At 45.2% G+C, this 14,525-nt stretch overlaps 1 protein-coding gene across 3 annotated transcripts in view; it reads right to left on the bottom strand.

The window, feature by feature from the left end:
* The window catches only part of Camk1d (calcium/calmodulin dependent protein kinase ID), a 388,616-nt gene that overhangs the window by 24,004 nt on the left and 350,087 nt on the right, over nucleotides 1-14,525 (bottom strand). For all 3 annotated transcript variants that reach the window (XM_027944816.3, XM_027944819.3, XM_027944817.3), the window contains exon 6: nucleotides 13,798-13,873. In XM_027944816.3, the coding sequence (XP_027800617.1) occupies nucleotides 13,798-13,873 (76 nt within the window). The remainder of the gene's footprint in view (nucleotides 1-13,797; nucleotides 13,874-14,525) is intronic.

The raw sequence follows: 14,525 nt of genomic DNA, 5'->3' as shown, positions 1-14,525 counted from the left end.
AGAGGCTATCATGGGAATGCACAACATGGGCATCTAGCCCAAGTTATTTTGTGGGGAAAAGAAGAGGTAGGTTCCAAGGTCTTATCTCAGAGGATGAGTAGAAGCTTTATAAGAGAAAGAGTAGGGGCCTCAGGCAGGAAGGGCCGACCAGTGATAAGGGCCCAAAGGAACACAGTTTAGTAAAAAACCAAAGAGAAATTTCTGAAGCTGTTGCTACTACTGCAAAAATATAAGTGGGCTGATGGATCAGGCAGTGGGCCTGTGCCCTACACTAAGTGGGGTACTCTGTCCTGCAGGAAGCCCCTGGTGGGTAGACAGAGCAGCAGTTGGGCCCCTGGTTTTGCATTGGGAGGGTTGGGCTTGAGGCAGAACAAGTTAGCAGCTGCACCACAGGTAAAGTGGAGACAGGAAGGCCAGGGAGTGGTGGCTGGATTAGAGGAATACAGGTTTCAACAGCAGCTCAGAGACAGAGTCTCCAGTATGATGACCGGAGCTGCCATCCATGCAGGGAAGAGCACAGGACAGAGTCAGTCCTTGTACTAACTGTCTACATCCATAGCAGTGCTTGGCAATCTCAACCTCCCCTTCCATGGAAACTGCTGCACTCGGGAATAGACTCCAGGCTGCTCCTGGTGGGTGGGGGGAGGGGCTGAGATAACACAGGGCAGCACAAGGCCACCTGACATCAGGCCGGTTAGCCCAGTAATGACACTGGAGCTTGTCTAGGTTTGGACTAGAGGCCGAGCAAGGGCTTGGAGGACAGGAAAGCCGATGGTAGGAGGCAAAGGCCTTGGCTCAGAGGTGATATTATGAGAGCAGCCGTGCAGGGCTGCGGGTACTGGGGCTTCCAGTTCATTCCACACAAAACCATGTAGCAAATCTCTTTTCCTGTGGCGACTGAGGAGAATCTATTCATTGTAACCAGGAGTGCCAACCACCCATGGAGCACAAGATAGCAATTCCATTCAGGCCTCAGTGAGCGGGACCAGGTGTATGTGAGGGATCCTGGCTAAGGCAGCCAGCAGGCAGCTGGAAACGAAGGCCAGAAGCCAGGGACAGAGCCTGGCCTAGCATTTGCACTAGAGCTGAGAGCGCGGATTGGCTCACTCAGTGCAATTCCACAGACATGACCAGGGGTCGCAGACATGCCCTCCACAGGCCTAATCTGGCCCACAAATGTGTCTGCTTAACCAGCAGTGATTTAAGATTTATGTGACTTGGAGTGACCACAGACAGGAGCTGCTCTAACCACCTTACACAGTCCCCACCAGACCCCACTGTCTTATGTACACAACATTTCTGCCTGCGCATGGGCTACCAAAGCTCAGATTTCCCAGAAGCTTAGAATGGACTAGATGGCTGGGTAAGAAGAGCTTACCCGCACTGCAAAACAAACAGGACTATGGGTTCCTGGGAGACAGAGGCTGTGGTGTATATAATATTTCTGTTCTATCTTTCATTAGCACTAGAAATGATTTAATGGATATTTGATTATCGACTGTTCTTTGATGAGTGGGAAATGTGTGACATGAAATATGTGTGCTGTGTGAGTGTACATGTGTCTACACCCGTGTGTGTTTGCAACAGCACATACTTAGAGTCATTTAAGCAGGATTGTGCTGGACTGGAGAAGCAGCTCAGTGGTAGAGAAACTGCCTAGCCTGCATGAGGCCCTGGGTTCAGTCCCCAGGATCAACAACAACAACAAAATAGGACAAAACTCTCCAGAATGGATATATATTCCATTTTCCCACGTACAATAATTTTTCAGTAAAGTTTCCCAATGGCCATTGGCATCTGCCATACATGCTATCCTTCAAGGGAGACTGGACTGAGCCCAAAAAATCTTCAACAAATACTCCCTGACTTTCCATTGTCCAATCCTGGACACCTTCCTCCATGTGGCAGTGTCCCTCTCTGCAGCTTTTCCTACCAGCAGTTGCCTATATGATGACCACTCAGCTGACAGCCCCTGCTCTCAGTCCAAGACCTCAAACCAGTAGCTGAACGTATGTTTGAAGAAGTACTCTGCAGCCAGGTGTGGTGGCACAGACCTGTAATCCCAGTGACTTGTGAGGCTGAGACAGGAGGATTGCAAGTTGGAGGCCAGCCTCAACACTTTAGCGAGGCCCTCAGCAATTCAGTGAAACTCTGTCTCAAATAAAAAAATTAAAAAGGGTTGGGGATATAGCTTAGCAGTAAAGCTTCCTTGGGTTAAGTCCCCAGTGCCAAAAAACAAAACAAAAAAACTTTGCCCAGCAGTGGGGCAGGGGGTTGTCAACAAGTCATGGGAGTTCTATTCTGAGGTTCAGAAGTCATCACCTGACCCAACCCCTCATTTAGGACACTGGGAAAGAGAGATAAAGGGATGGTCTCAGGGACATGGTAGAGCATCTGCTCAGAGATCTGGCTTAGAAAAACAAAGCCTCCTTTGATTCCATTCTACTGATATTTATAGAGCATTGACAGGGGCCAAATGCTAATAATCATATAGCAGTGGATAAAACAGACTTGAGTCCTGCCCCTCCAATTCTATAGTCCAGCCTTATCTAAAGGGACAAATGGAACGTCTTCTACAGTAAAGAATCTAATTGTGGTCCCATAGAGGTTAATCACAATAGCCACCATCTATTGAGCATTTTCTGTGTGCCAGGCACAGAGCTAGACAGGTTAGGTATATTGTCTCATTTAATTCACAGCTGAGAGGTAAGTTTTCCTTTATCCTCAGTTGAGGCAATAAATGCATGGGAGTTTAGACAACTCGTTCCTACCTAACGGGTAGAACAGAATTATGTTTCTCAATTGTAAATCTCCTGAGCCAAGTCATATTAATATCCAGCCAGACATGTCGCTACAAAGACAAGGGACATACCAAACATGTTCTTTTCCCAGCCTGACTCTGAAGCCAGGTCATGATTTTTGTTTATGATACATTTGGAAACAGAGCAGGAAACAAAGCCATGTGACCTGCCAAAGAACAGCTCAGAGTGCCTGCAGTTATAAAATCAATGCCTAATGTTCTACCCAGTCTGCCTTCCTGGAAGACAGATGGGAGGGAAATGGCTAGGACCATTATGGTCCTGTCTGTGGGAGAGAGGGGGAGAGAAAAAATGAACCTCGTCTGTATTGAACCAAATTCCAATAGGAGCCTGTCAAACTGCTGGCGTTCAGTGCTCTGTTCCCATGCATAACTGTCCAGACCTACAGAAGAAGCAGCCCCCTCCTCACAGGGTCTTAGAAGATTGATGGATGGGGCTGTAGTTCTGATGGGTCTTGTTTCCCAATGGGGGAGCTGGGAAATAAAGATACACATAAGCAAAATTTCTAAGTATCTGTGAAATGTGCTTCTGAAATGCTGAGACTTATTTTTAAATCATAAAAATATGGTAATGCAACAGTCCATACTGACAACGAATGGCAACCCCGAATTCTCTGCTTTAGTCTACCTGGGGGGAGAGGTTCTGAAGGATGATGAACCCATTTTTCAAGGAAAGGTTTGTGCTGCTCTCTAAGGACAGATTCCAACTTGGCTCTCAGCACTGCAGAGTGGCATGGTGCTGGCGTTTGGGTGGACGTTCCCCAGTGTCTGTATGTTAAAGGCTTGGACCTCATGGTGGCACTGTTGGGAGGTAGTGGGGCCCAGTGGGAGGTATTTATGTCACTGGGTGGGGTGCAATGACTGCACCTAATCTTAGACTCTCTAAAACTGTTAGCCAAAATAAACCTTCACTTGTTATAGGTTAAGTATTTCAGGTATTTTGTTATAGTGACAGAAAGCTGACTAGCACACATGGCTCCCTCAGACTGGGATGTAAAGGAAAGGAGACACAGATTCAAATCCTGGCTCTTCCTAGCACTGGTTGAGTGACATAGGGGAAATTATTCATCCTCTCTGAGTCTCAGCTTATTTTTTTTCATGGGGAAAACAGGGCCTACCTTATGGAGATAGTAATATGTAGGATATACACACATACATTTGAATGTCAAATGTATGTATGTGTATATACACACATGTTCATAATGTATATACATATTATATACTATATGTACACACTATATACTAATATATATAATAGGTAAAACAGGCAGGAAGATGAGTGGATGAATAAAGTAGCTAGATGCAATAGATAATAGATGCTAGAGATTTTACACATATAGATAGCTAGAAGTACATAGAGATATATATTATATATATCTTTATATGTATATATATTATATATATCTTTATATATAGGTATATATATATAATATATATCTCTATATATTTCTATTTATGTATAATCTATATCTATCTATTTATCTATCTATTTATCTATCTATCTATCTATCTATAAACCAGGGTTTGAATCCAGGGCACTTAACCACCAAGCCACATCCTCAGCCCTGTTTTATATTTTATTAGAGACAGGGTCTCATTGAATTGCTTAGGGCCTTGTTAAGTTGCTGAGGCTGGGTTTGAACTTGCAATCCTCCTGCCTCAGCCTCCTGTGTTGCTGAGATTATAGGCATGTGCCCAGCAGATGCTAAAAATATAACATAAGGAAGTGGGTCACACAGCAATCACTAAATGCCAATTCCCATACCCTTATCTCTGTCTTCCCTTTTCCATTCCACCAATCCCATCAAATCTTCTTCAGGTTCCTTCAGCTAAAATATTCTGATGTAGGAGAGCGGCTGCTGAGCCACTCTGAGAGAAAGGAGCAGATGAGTCCCAAGGGACTCAGTCCCACGTCCCATGACAATCATGGCAATGAAGCAACACATTGTAAAATATTGGACAAGTCTCCATCAACAACCGTCTACTCTGAACTAGGTGTCTACACTGCTACAGAAGCAAGAGTAACAGAGGTAGCCATGGTCATCATTTGTGTGCCTTGTGTTGACCGCAGCGGTGGAGGGTAGCAGACCTGCTCTTAAACTTAGTTCTTTTGTGCCATATTTCGGAGCACTGTAAGAGCGGCCGAGCTGTCCTGAGAGCACTTTCCCAGAGGCATGCTCATTGAGAAGGCTTATACGCAATAGGCTGAGGTGCCCCAAGTGACTGAAACAAGTCAGCCCTGTTTATATTGCAAACTTGATAAGCTACATAAGGCCAGCCCAAACCCAGTGGGTATCTAAAAAGCACTAGCAAAATTAACCACATCTGGGCATCCTTCCTTGGAACACTCAAGTACCTGATGTGCAGGGGCCATTGAGAGGAATTCAATGAGTGTTCATTGAGTGATTGTCTGGGATATGCACTAAGGAATCTGAGTTTCATTCATCTTACTCTGGATAATATGTCTGATTTTTAAAAAATAATAAAATAAATCAGAGCTTTTAAAGGTGACATATCTGTTGCATTTATGCACAAGGCCCCTTTAGTGAGCAAAACAGGTTTCAGTACATTATTTGGCTTTATAGAATAGAATGACCAAAGAGATCTGAGTCGTTACAAAAATGCAATCTGATAATTTTGCTGAGCCTCTGTTTGATCATGTGTGTTCCCAGGGCTTTCTTATTGTAAACTTAGAAGAGAACCAGAGAAACTAGGAATGGTTCACAAAACCACTGGCAGGGTGACTCCAGGTTCTGTGCTTTTGATGCAAATTCAACAGATAGATGTCCCCATCATCCCCTCAGGGTGGATAATGCCCTGAAAGCTGAGGATGGGTAAGCAGATTAGGGAAAGTGGTTTTGTGTGTGTGTGTGTGGGGGGGGGTTGGGGGGGCACATTCCTTAAAGAACATCACAAATGGAACAGAGAGGCTTGGGAATGGAGGAAGGAGAAAAAGAGGAACAAAACACTTCCCCTCAGGTGAGAAGTGCACTGCCCAATCCATCAGGAGTCAACTTTTTGATTCTTGCATCAGCCAAACAGATACCACCCCCAGGAATTTCCAGGGCATTAGCAAAGGGGCCCTGGGACTCCTCCTTACAGGGCCAGGCACATCACTCAGCTCTTGTTCACCCTGAAACTGAGGACACAAGGCAGACCAAGAGGAGGGGGCGAGGAGAGCTTCTCACAGCCTGGAATGCTGAGTTAGGAAACCCAGTGAAACTTTCAGCAGTGAAAATTAGTTTTTACGGGTAATGAACTTCAGACCAAAGCACCAAGGGGTGCAGACGTCCAATCTGGAGGTGATCAACACCAAGCACAAACCGAGCATGCTACAACCAGGGAGGGTTCCAAAGAGATTTCTGCATCTAGGCTTTGCCTTCTCTGTAGTTAGGTTCCTTCTCCTTCCTGGGCTTCCTTCCTTCTTTATCTCTTTCTTTTCCATCCTTTCCTCCCCTCCTCCCTCCCTCCCTTCCTTTCCAGGTCTGATGCACGGGCAGCCAGCCACCGGCATGCACTAGCAATGCAGCTGGGAGATGCCTCAGGCCCTGCATCCCATGGCTGGGGCCTCTTGCTGCACCTCGCGGTGATCTCTGGCTTTCCTTCTCAATCTCACAGAGCACTTTGGAGACCAGCTTGAACGCAAGCCTGGGATGCAGCGAGGAGAGGAGAAGCCAGAAAGAGCTCACAGGGCACCAGAATATTTGGAGTTGCAGCATGGGCTTTCTCCCACCCACCTCCACCAGGGCTTTCTGGGTGCAGGTGCGGACTCTCTCCCCTTGCCACTTCCACGTCCACTCTGTTAAGCACAGAGCCTGCTCAGCACCTGCTACAGGGCTGCTTCGTGGAGGGCTGGCCCTTCTCCTTTCCGTGCCCTTGTTCGTTCTTTTCTCTGTCTATGCACGGTCTCTTCCCTGCTGTTGCTGATTCTCCATAGCAAATATTTAAAAGCACAACAAAAACCTCTTTTGATTCATCCATGTGCTCAGTACAGCGCTAAAAAAAACCATCATATTGCCTGACATACATTAGGCTCAATAAAAGAATTAAAAATCCCGATAATTCTAAGATTATATTTTTCTGATCCTCGTGTTTTATATATCGATAGTTTGAAGCTGGTTCAACTCTTTCAAGCTGTATTTTTTAAAATTATGTTCCCAAATGAATGGGGCATCTTCTCTCACACACAGGAAGCACATCTTATCCACAGATAATTGGGTCGTGAGGAATAAACCGTCACTCTGGCTATGTGATGGTCTTGCAGGGACTATTTGGGGAGGGAGACTTTCCCTCCGTCTGGCTGGCTCTCTCCTGGCAGATTCCTTCCTGTCTTTCCAAATCCAGATGGCTGTCACCTGTCCTGTGAAGTCTTCCTCAGGCCCCAGGCAGTTCCTGGCTCTGTCCCAGGAGATACCACAGTGGTCCCCTCTCCTTTCATGACACCAGCCAGACTGGATTGTAATTTATGTTTACTGTCAGTCACCTCTGAGATCGGGGCAGGGATGGATCCATTTCTACAAACCCATCATATTGCCTGACATACATTAGGCTCAATAAATGTTAATTAAGGGCCTGCATGTCAATCCCCTGCCTTCCATTCTCCAGGCTGAATAGCCCAAAGCATTTAGCTGCTACGTAAATGACAGTTTCCAGGAGATGATGCTGAGATGGAAATAACAGAACAGAGGAAGTAAAATGTTTTTCCAATGGACACAAAGCCATACCATCTAGGGTCAGAAATTAATATATTTGAACCACTCTCTTCCATCTTCTTTGTCCATGATACCCTTTCAACCCCAGGGCCTTTGCAAGGCAATGTCACAGATATTGAAGGCTGCCACTCTTCCTGAAGTCACTGGCAGGGAGTTGTTCCCACTATCTTGGGAATGCAGAATTTCTGTACTTCAACTGCACTGTGGTCAAACGTCTCCCTCACTCCTGTGCATACTTTGCACCCCCCATTTGAAACTGGAGTATTTTGAGGAGATGGATGTAAAGCAATCGGCACAGACAACGAATTAAGTCCCTTCTCTGAAGCAGTGGAGTCAAGATCATGGCCCCCAAAACAAAGCTGAAATATGGCCAAGGAGGACTTGCATCTAGACTAAAGCTACAGGGACTCACAATCCACAGGAGGAGTTTGGCATCCTTAGGGCCCACTCTGTATAGAGGACAGAGGGAAGCTGGGGATCTTTCAGAAAAATCCTTGCAAAGCAGACAAATTGGAATCTAATGAATGACCACGATTACTAAACCTGGGAGTTATAATCACCCACCCCTGCACAACTACAGAGGGTTAGGCTAGGACAGAAGGGAGGGGCAGAGTGGTCTTTACGGCAAGATAGAGGAGGGGTGGGGGAAGCTGGTCAGCCTCAGCCCCTCCAACCAGACAAGAGGAAGAGATTCCCTGCTGGAGAGAAATTGCCCTTGGCTGAGAAGGGCGGGCTAGAAACTAATCCAGCCTTTCTGAACACACCAAGGCTACCAACTCCATCTCTCTGACTACTTGTCTAGGAAGAAAACTTGTGGTGTTAACTGGTTTCTCCTGGACTAGTCCCCAGGCGGGGAGTGGACATGCTTGTCTGTTGACATGCATATCAAATTACCTTGCTGGGCACAAACTTCATGGTGATTTAGTAATGAATACTCCAGTTTTTTTTTTTTTTAAACCTCTTTTGTGTCTAGTTGCTCACAAGGAGTATCTGAGCAAGATGAATAAACAGATCTATTTAGTTTCTAAATTTCTAAAGCCAAAGTCCGGACAGTAGGCCCAGGGTGGGCTGAATGGGACAATGTGACTCACCTGGCATAGCTCACTCACATAACAAGATGGGTGCTACCTGCAGGCAATGTCCGTGGATCTTTCTTATTCTTATTAACACTCCTTGTACTGAAGGGGGGAATGGCCCGTGCATGCTACAGGCTTGGGCTGGGGCCTGGTGGTTACAATGCATTCTGTTCCATGGATGCTTGCTTTCTTATTTCCTCCTAGGACATATGTATTCCATAAAGAGCCAGCTGTCAACTGCTTAAAGGGATGGGGACTGCCTTAGTGAGGATCATCCTTTGTCTCAGAAAATGGCCCCAGCATGCAGATTAGGCATTTCCAGCTCCACTCTTAGGAAGCTAATGAAACTATCTACATGGGCAAAGCAACATTTATGTGACCTAGTTTCAAAAAGTGAACAATCTAAGAGCCCAGTGAGAAAGTAAGGGCATTGCTGTAAGTGTTCTGCCTAGAGTTTCTTCTAGGCAGAGAGGTCAGAAGTCTCATGGCCAAGTCCACTTGAGCCTGCCCAGCCTGCCTTCATGCCAGATTCAGTTGGGGAGTGGGAACCTCCTTAGGATCTTACTCTGTTTTCATATCAGCCAAGAGTCCCTGTGCATTTCTGCAGCATGTTGTAGCCCCAAGCATAATTTAGGGAAATGATCATTAAAGAATCTCCTTGAGGTTGTGAGAAGAGAGGCAGACTATTTGTTATCACAAAATCAAATTTGGCCTGGGAGCTGCTGATTCGAGTTTTGAGTATAGAAAATTATTTCTCTGGAACTTGTGCTGCTCTGGCTAAGCCGGGTCCATTACACTGCGTCCTCTATTTCTCCTAGTAGCTGAAGCTATGTGGGAAAAGATTTTTATTTTTTTGGCAATTCCTAATCCCCAAAGGAAGATCCCTGGCAGGATAAGGACCCCTCCAGTGATTTTTCATAAAGGCACATCCTTGATAGGAAAAACTATTTCTCCTTCCAAATGACAGATAATAGAGAAATGAGTGTGGAGGCTGAGGGAGCCAATTTAGCTGTGTCTGCCCTGGCCAAGGGAGCAATGTTTACATAGAATGTGGAAAGGTAAAAGAATCGGTGCTAGGGCCTGTCTCAGCCACTTTTGCTGCAGTCTGATATCTCAGTGTGACAGGCCTATCAGATGAAAATAATAGTGCTGCGCTCCAAAAATCTACAGAGGCTAACCACTTTTCCATTCCAGTTCAGGGGAAGAATGAGGAGCTTGATGTGATCCCCTGGGCATTGAGGGCTCCCCTGGGAGCTGCCTGTTGGTCTTGGCATGCTCAGCAATTTTGCTCACAGCCTTCAGTCAATAGATAGGAATGTGAGACTGGGCATGGTGCATGGAGAAGTAGCAAGAGCCTGAGACTGTGACCCATAGTTCTACCTTTTAATTCTGGTTCAACCTGGTGCCAACTCTGTGCCGAACACCAACCCCAGGCACAGCACTGCCCCACAAAGTCTTCATGAGCCCTCCAAGTGCCATAGCACCCCTGCCCCTGTGCCTGCAACCCTCTCCTGCTCAGATGCTCCATCTTGCCTCTCAGCTTCTATGAGTTTTATCCAACCTTCTAGATAGACCTCCCCACCCAGAACACCACCTGCCATGATGGATAAACTCCGTGAACTCTTGCAGCTTGCTGTGCATGTCAGATCACCAGCCTCAAATTAATCATTCTCAGTGCCAACAAGTAGCATTTCTAGAGTACCTTCTCTGCTTCAGGCTCTGTGCTAGGTCCTAAAGATGGCAAAGATGCCTCTCATCAGAGTACCAGTAACGTATATGGCCAGACACGCTGGACTCACAAGCCGGTTAACATATTGATGATGCTAAATTTGTGATTGGTGGTTCTCCATGCGCAGCGTGTTATATAGTAGAGTAAACCCAGGATTTGGCCTGTCACTCAGAGGAGTCTGAGCATCTTATAGGATATAACTGATGCCCAAAGTTCATTCACTCGCAGCTTGGGGCCCTTAGAGCTTTGCAAGGAGTCAAGAAAATCAGCTTTCCATGCTGGAGCCTGACAGTCATGAAACTGATGTGAAGGTTTTTCTGGGACCAAGTTGGTGGTGCCCAGGAAGCGAACTTATCAAGTTGTTACTTAAAGACAAAGAAATATGGTCTTTGCTTACTACTATACTTGAACCCTGTTATGGTTTGCATATGAGATGTCTCCCAAAAGTTCCTGTGTTGATTCAGGAATATTCAGAGGTAGAAGGATGAGACTATGAGAGGTGTGACCTGTTCAGTGTCCCCTTGTTTGAACAGACAGACTGGGTGATAACTGGAGGCAGGTGGGGCATGGTGAGAGGAGGCGGGTCACTGCGGCTGTGCCCGGGCAGGGTGCATCTTCCTCGAGGCCCCTTGCCCTTTCTCTGCTTCCCAGATGCCCTGTCCTGAGCAGTTTCTCTCTCTCATGCCCTTCTGCCATGAGGTGCCACCTCGCCTGAGGCCCAGAGCAATGCAGTCAGCCTATGATGGGCTAAATCTCTGAAACTGTGAGCCAAAATAAACTTTCCCTCCTCTAAATTGTTTTTGTCAGGTTTTTTTTTTTTTTTTGATCATAGCAACCCAAAGATGACTAACACAAACCCTGAAAAATATAGCACTGTATACTACAATTTAAGTGGAGGTGCCACTGTTGAAGTCATACCCAAGTCCATGTGCCGTCCCTCCACCTCAATGTCTTCTAAACCCCACGTGTGCACGTGCTCCTCAGTGGGTACATCTGACCACGGTGGCCCTCTTTCCACATTTTCGTGCCAATGGGTAGGTACCTGCTGCCACTCCATTCCCTGCCTGCTTCTTCGCTGGCAGAACGGTGATTTCACTCTGGGTTTTCCCTCCTCCACTCTCACTGCTTCACTTGCCAATCAGGAGGATCCCATTTACTTTGCCAGTAACTGGTTTAGAAAAGGAACCAGTTAGTTCACTCTGGCACTTGCTCTATCTGCCTCGTGAGAACACAGCCAGAAGGCAGTAGTCTGCAAGCCCAGGGGAAGGTGCTCACTAGGAACTAATCTGGCCCAGTCCCCTTGGACTTCCCAGACCCCAGAATGGTGAGAAATGAATGCCTGTTGTTTAAACTACCACTTTATGGTACTTTGTTATAACAGCCTGAGGATGGAGACCTCATGACTTAGTTTTAAGTTTCCACTCCCAGTAATTCTAAGAAACATCAGTCAACATGCATCTCTAATAGCTGTAATAAATCTCGCCCTTAATGCCAAGAATTCAGGGAAATAATTGTGTGTGTGTGTGTGTGTGTGTGTGTGCATGCACATGCGTGTATCTCTCCAAGGTGAGTCTAGAGACATGGATGCTGACCTAACTAGTGGTTCAAGGTTCAACCAGATACAAAGAAACAACCTGCAGGCCAGAAAAAGGGGCTATTCCCCCCTCCCCAGTTTCAGGGAAGATTTCTCTGGACTATCAATATCAGTTTTGCTCCTTGGTGGGAAGGGGACCAACCTATCTATTTCCTTAAGTCATATACAGGGAAATTGGGAGAGGCAGGACCTCTGATCAGAATTTTGGTTGAGAAATTATGGAGCCAGGGTGAATAACACAGAATGTCCAAGTCTGCTTACACAGAAACCCCCCCTGCCCTCACTCCAAAATGACATGCCAAACTGTGTGCACATGAGATCTGATTCAGAGTCAGGGTTTGTGACTTATCAGATTCCCAAGAAGGTCTGTAACCCACAAAAGGAAGAAATCCCTGCAGAAGATGCCGGCATGCTTTGAAAGTGCTGTGGAAGCGTAATATCTTAATTTTAGAGCTCAAAGGAAGCTGCCTTCATCTATTTCCATAAATGGGAGCCCTAGAGGCCAAGTATCATAATAGATAAAATTCTCCTGCAATAATGGCAAGAATGTACAGGAACCGTCACCTGAGTCCACAGTAAACTACAAAAGCTACCCAGTGGAATGCTGTTATAGAAAGACCATTTGCTTCCCAGATAATGAAGCATGGCCAATGGGCAGGGGGTTGTTCCTATCATTCCAGAAGGAGAATAGGACATTACATACTGTCAGAACCTTCTCCAGTCCCAATCTCCTACAGTCCTTCATTGTGTGTAGGGTGCTCTGTTTGTCCTTCTTTGGGGATGATGAGGAGGGGGATTAATTTCTATTCAGTTTCAGAAACTAGTTGGCCTAAATCCACCCTAAAAGTTTGTCACAAAGTAAGCATTTGAAAGTACAAATTGCAAAAAGAAATTGCAATTAAAAATAGCTTTATGGTAGACTTCAGCAAAACAAAATATAATGATAAGAAGCAAATACCTAATCCTAAAATAATTACAAGTATATCATTTAGGACTCCATTTCCTGGGTATGGAGATAAGGTATCTAAGAAGAATTGAGGAATCCAAAGGTAAAATTCTAAATTTTCATCATGATTTTTCCTAATTGCAATTTCTTTGGAATATGTCCTATTATCTTCATAGTGATTGGTATTCTACCTGCCCCCCCCCGCCCGCCAAAAAAAAAAAAAAAAAAAAAAAAAACTAACAGGGCATATGAAAAGATTTTCAATGTTATTAATTACTGGGGAAATAGAAATCAAAACCAAAATGAGATACTAGTTCCTACTCACCAGGATAGCTATAATAGAAAAACTGGAAAGTGTCAGCATTGGCATGGACCTGGAGAAATTGGAACCTTGTACACTGCTGGTGGGAAGGTAAGCAGATGCTGTTGCTATAGAAACTACTAGTGGTTTCCTTGAGAGCTAGACATAGAATTATCATATAATTATATTATCATATAATTCTATGACCCAGCAATTCCATTTCTAGATTTATAATGCCCCAAAGAATTGAAAGCAGGGAATTGAACAGATATTTATATAGCCATAATCACAACATAATTCCCAAGGGTCAAAAGACAGAAGCACAAATAAAAACTTTTTTAAAAAGAAGAAACTCAAATGTCCATTGATGGATAAATGGATAAACCAAGGGCGGTAGATAGATATAGTCAAATATTAGCCTCAAAAAGGAAGGGACTCTAAAATGCTACAACATGGATGAGCCTCAAGAACTTTAGGATAAGTGAAATAAGCCAGCCACAGAAGGACAAATACTGAATGATTCCACTTCTACGAGGTCCACAGAATAGTACAATTCATAGTGACAGAAGGTAGAGGGCAGTGGCCCAGGGAGGAGAAGCCCGGGCAGCAATCAATACTTACAAGATGTAGGCGATGACTCCGATGGACCAGCAGTCAACGGCTTTGCTGTAAGGTTTCTGGGCCAGAACTTCAGGAGCTGTGGGATGATAAAGAAGAGACACAGGCCTGATCATTTAAATGTCTGGGACTGAAGATGCTTATTAGGACTCTTTCCCCCCTGTATGTTATTCACACTGAACTCGCCATGAGTTTGAAAACTGCGTTGAGGGCTGAGGTGTAGCTCAGAGGTAGAGTATGTAGGGGCTTAGCATAAACAAGGCCCTGGCTTTGACTCCCAGCATCAAAAAAAAAAAAAAAAAAAAAAAAAGATACTTAAATATAAAAATTGAGTAGAGAGATAGGACCCATTTTATTTGTTGACTTTTCTAACTAGAAAAACAATTGAAGATGTGTGTGTTTGTGTGTGTGTGTGTGTGTGTGTGTGTGTGTTTGACTAGAGATGATCAATCCATCAGCAAATCTTTCCTAGATGGCTATTTCATGATAGTGCCAGGCTCAGCACTAAAGCTCAGCCCAGCCTGCCGTGAGAAGTTACCCTCAGTGTGGGGTCTGGAGGATGTGACTGCACCTCAAATTGACTCAAGGCAAATTTCTGGCCCTGAGTAGGTGCCCCGGGGACACAAAGGCAAAGGACCCTGCCTCTGCCTTCATGGACTCTCAATGAGATTTGAGGTTTGGGGTGAGCTACTCATCAGTACCCTCATTTTGTTTGCTCACTTTTGAAGCAG

The sequence above is a fragment of the Marmota flaviventris genome, chromosome 12 (assembly GCF_047511675.1).
Source record: "Marmota flaviventris isolate mMarFla1 chromosome 12, mMarFla1.hap1, whole genome shotgun sequence".
NCBI lineage: Eukaryota > Metazoa > Chordata > Mammalia > Rodentia > Sciuridae > Marmota > Marmota flaviventris.
Note: the sequence above shows the minus strand (reverse complement) of the source record. Positions and strands in the feature narration are given on the sequence as shown.